Consider the following 517-nt stretch of genomic DNA (forward strand, 5'->3'; position numbering starts at 1 on the left):
ATTTAGTGTTAATTTTGATCATTAAGTGCTGGGAGACAGTGAGTAAAGGATGAGTTAGAATAATGGAAGTTGTGCTTATATTTCTATTTATATTCTGTAAACAAGCTTATGATGAATGGTCTGAATACAGCATCTTACTCAGCTTTGCCTATTGAGAGAACCCATCTTTGCTCATGTGTGTCAGGGACCTGGTCAACAATAGTCAAAGGACTCTAGAGAGGCTTGCAACAAGCTGTGGTGATGAAGGTTCTCCGCCAATTGTCACAGCTCCATATCCCAGAAAACAATCTAACTTACCTGCGTTCCACCCCAACAGGTGAAATCGTGTGCAATGCATGTGGCCTCTACTTCAAGCTCCATGGGATAAACCGGCCAAGCCACCTGTTTAGAACTGCCCCCATGACTCGCAGAAGAAATCCCAAGAAAAAGAAAGAGCCTGAGGGGGGAACGTCAGAACAGATGGAACACATTATTAGTGGTGAGTTCTTGGAGATTTTTTCCTCTTTATCCCTCTGTT

At 42.9% G+C, this 517-nt stretch overlaps 1 protein-coding gene across 1 annotated transcript in view; it reads left to right on the forward strand.

The window, feature by feature from the left end:
- LOC119594857 (actin cytoskeleton-regulatory complex protein pan1-like) overlaps positions 1–517 on the forward strand; it is a 23,130-nt gene that overhangs the window by 14,155 nt on the left and 8,458 nt on the right. Inside the window, exon 11 of the mRNA XM_037943939.1 lies at positions 317–478. Coding sequence (XP_037799867.1) covers positions 317–478 — 162 coding nt within the window. The remainder of the gene's footprint in view (positions 1–316; positions 479–517) is intronic.

The sequence above is a fragment of the Penaeus monodon genome, chromosome 34 (assembly GCF_015228065.2).
Source record: "Penaeus monodon isolate SGIC_2016 chromosome 34, NSTDA_Pmon_1, whole genome shotgun sequence".
Taxonomy (NCBI): domain Eukaryota; kingdom Metazoa; phylum Arthropoda; class Malacostraca; order Decapoda; family Penaeidae; genus Penaeus; species Penaeus monodon.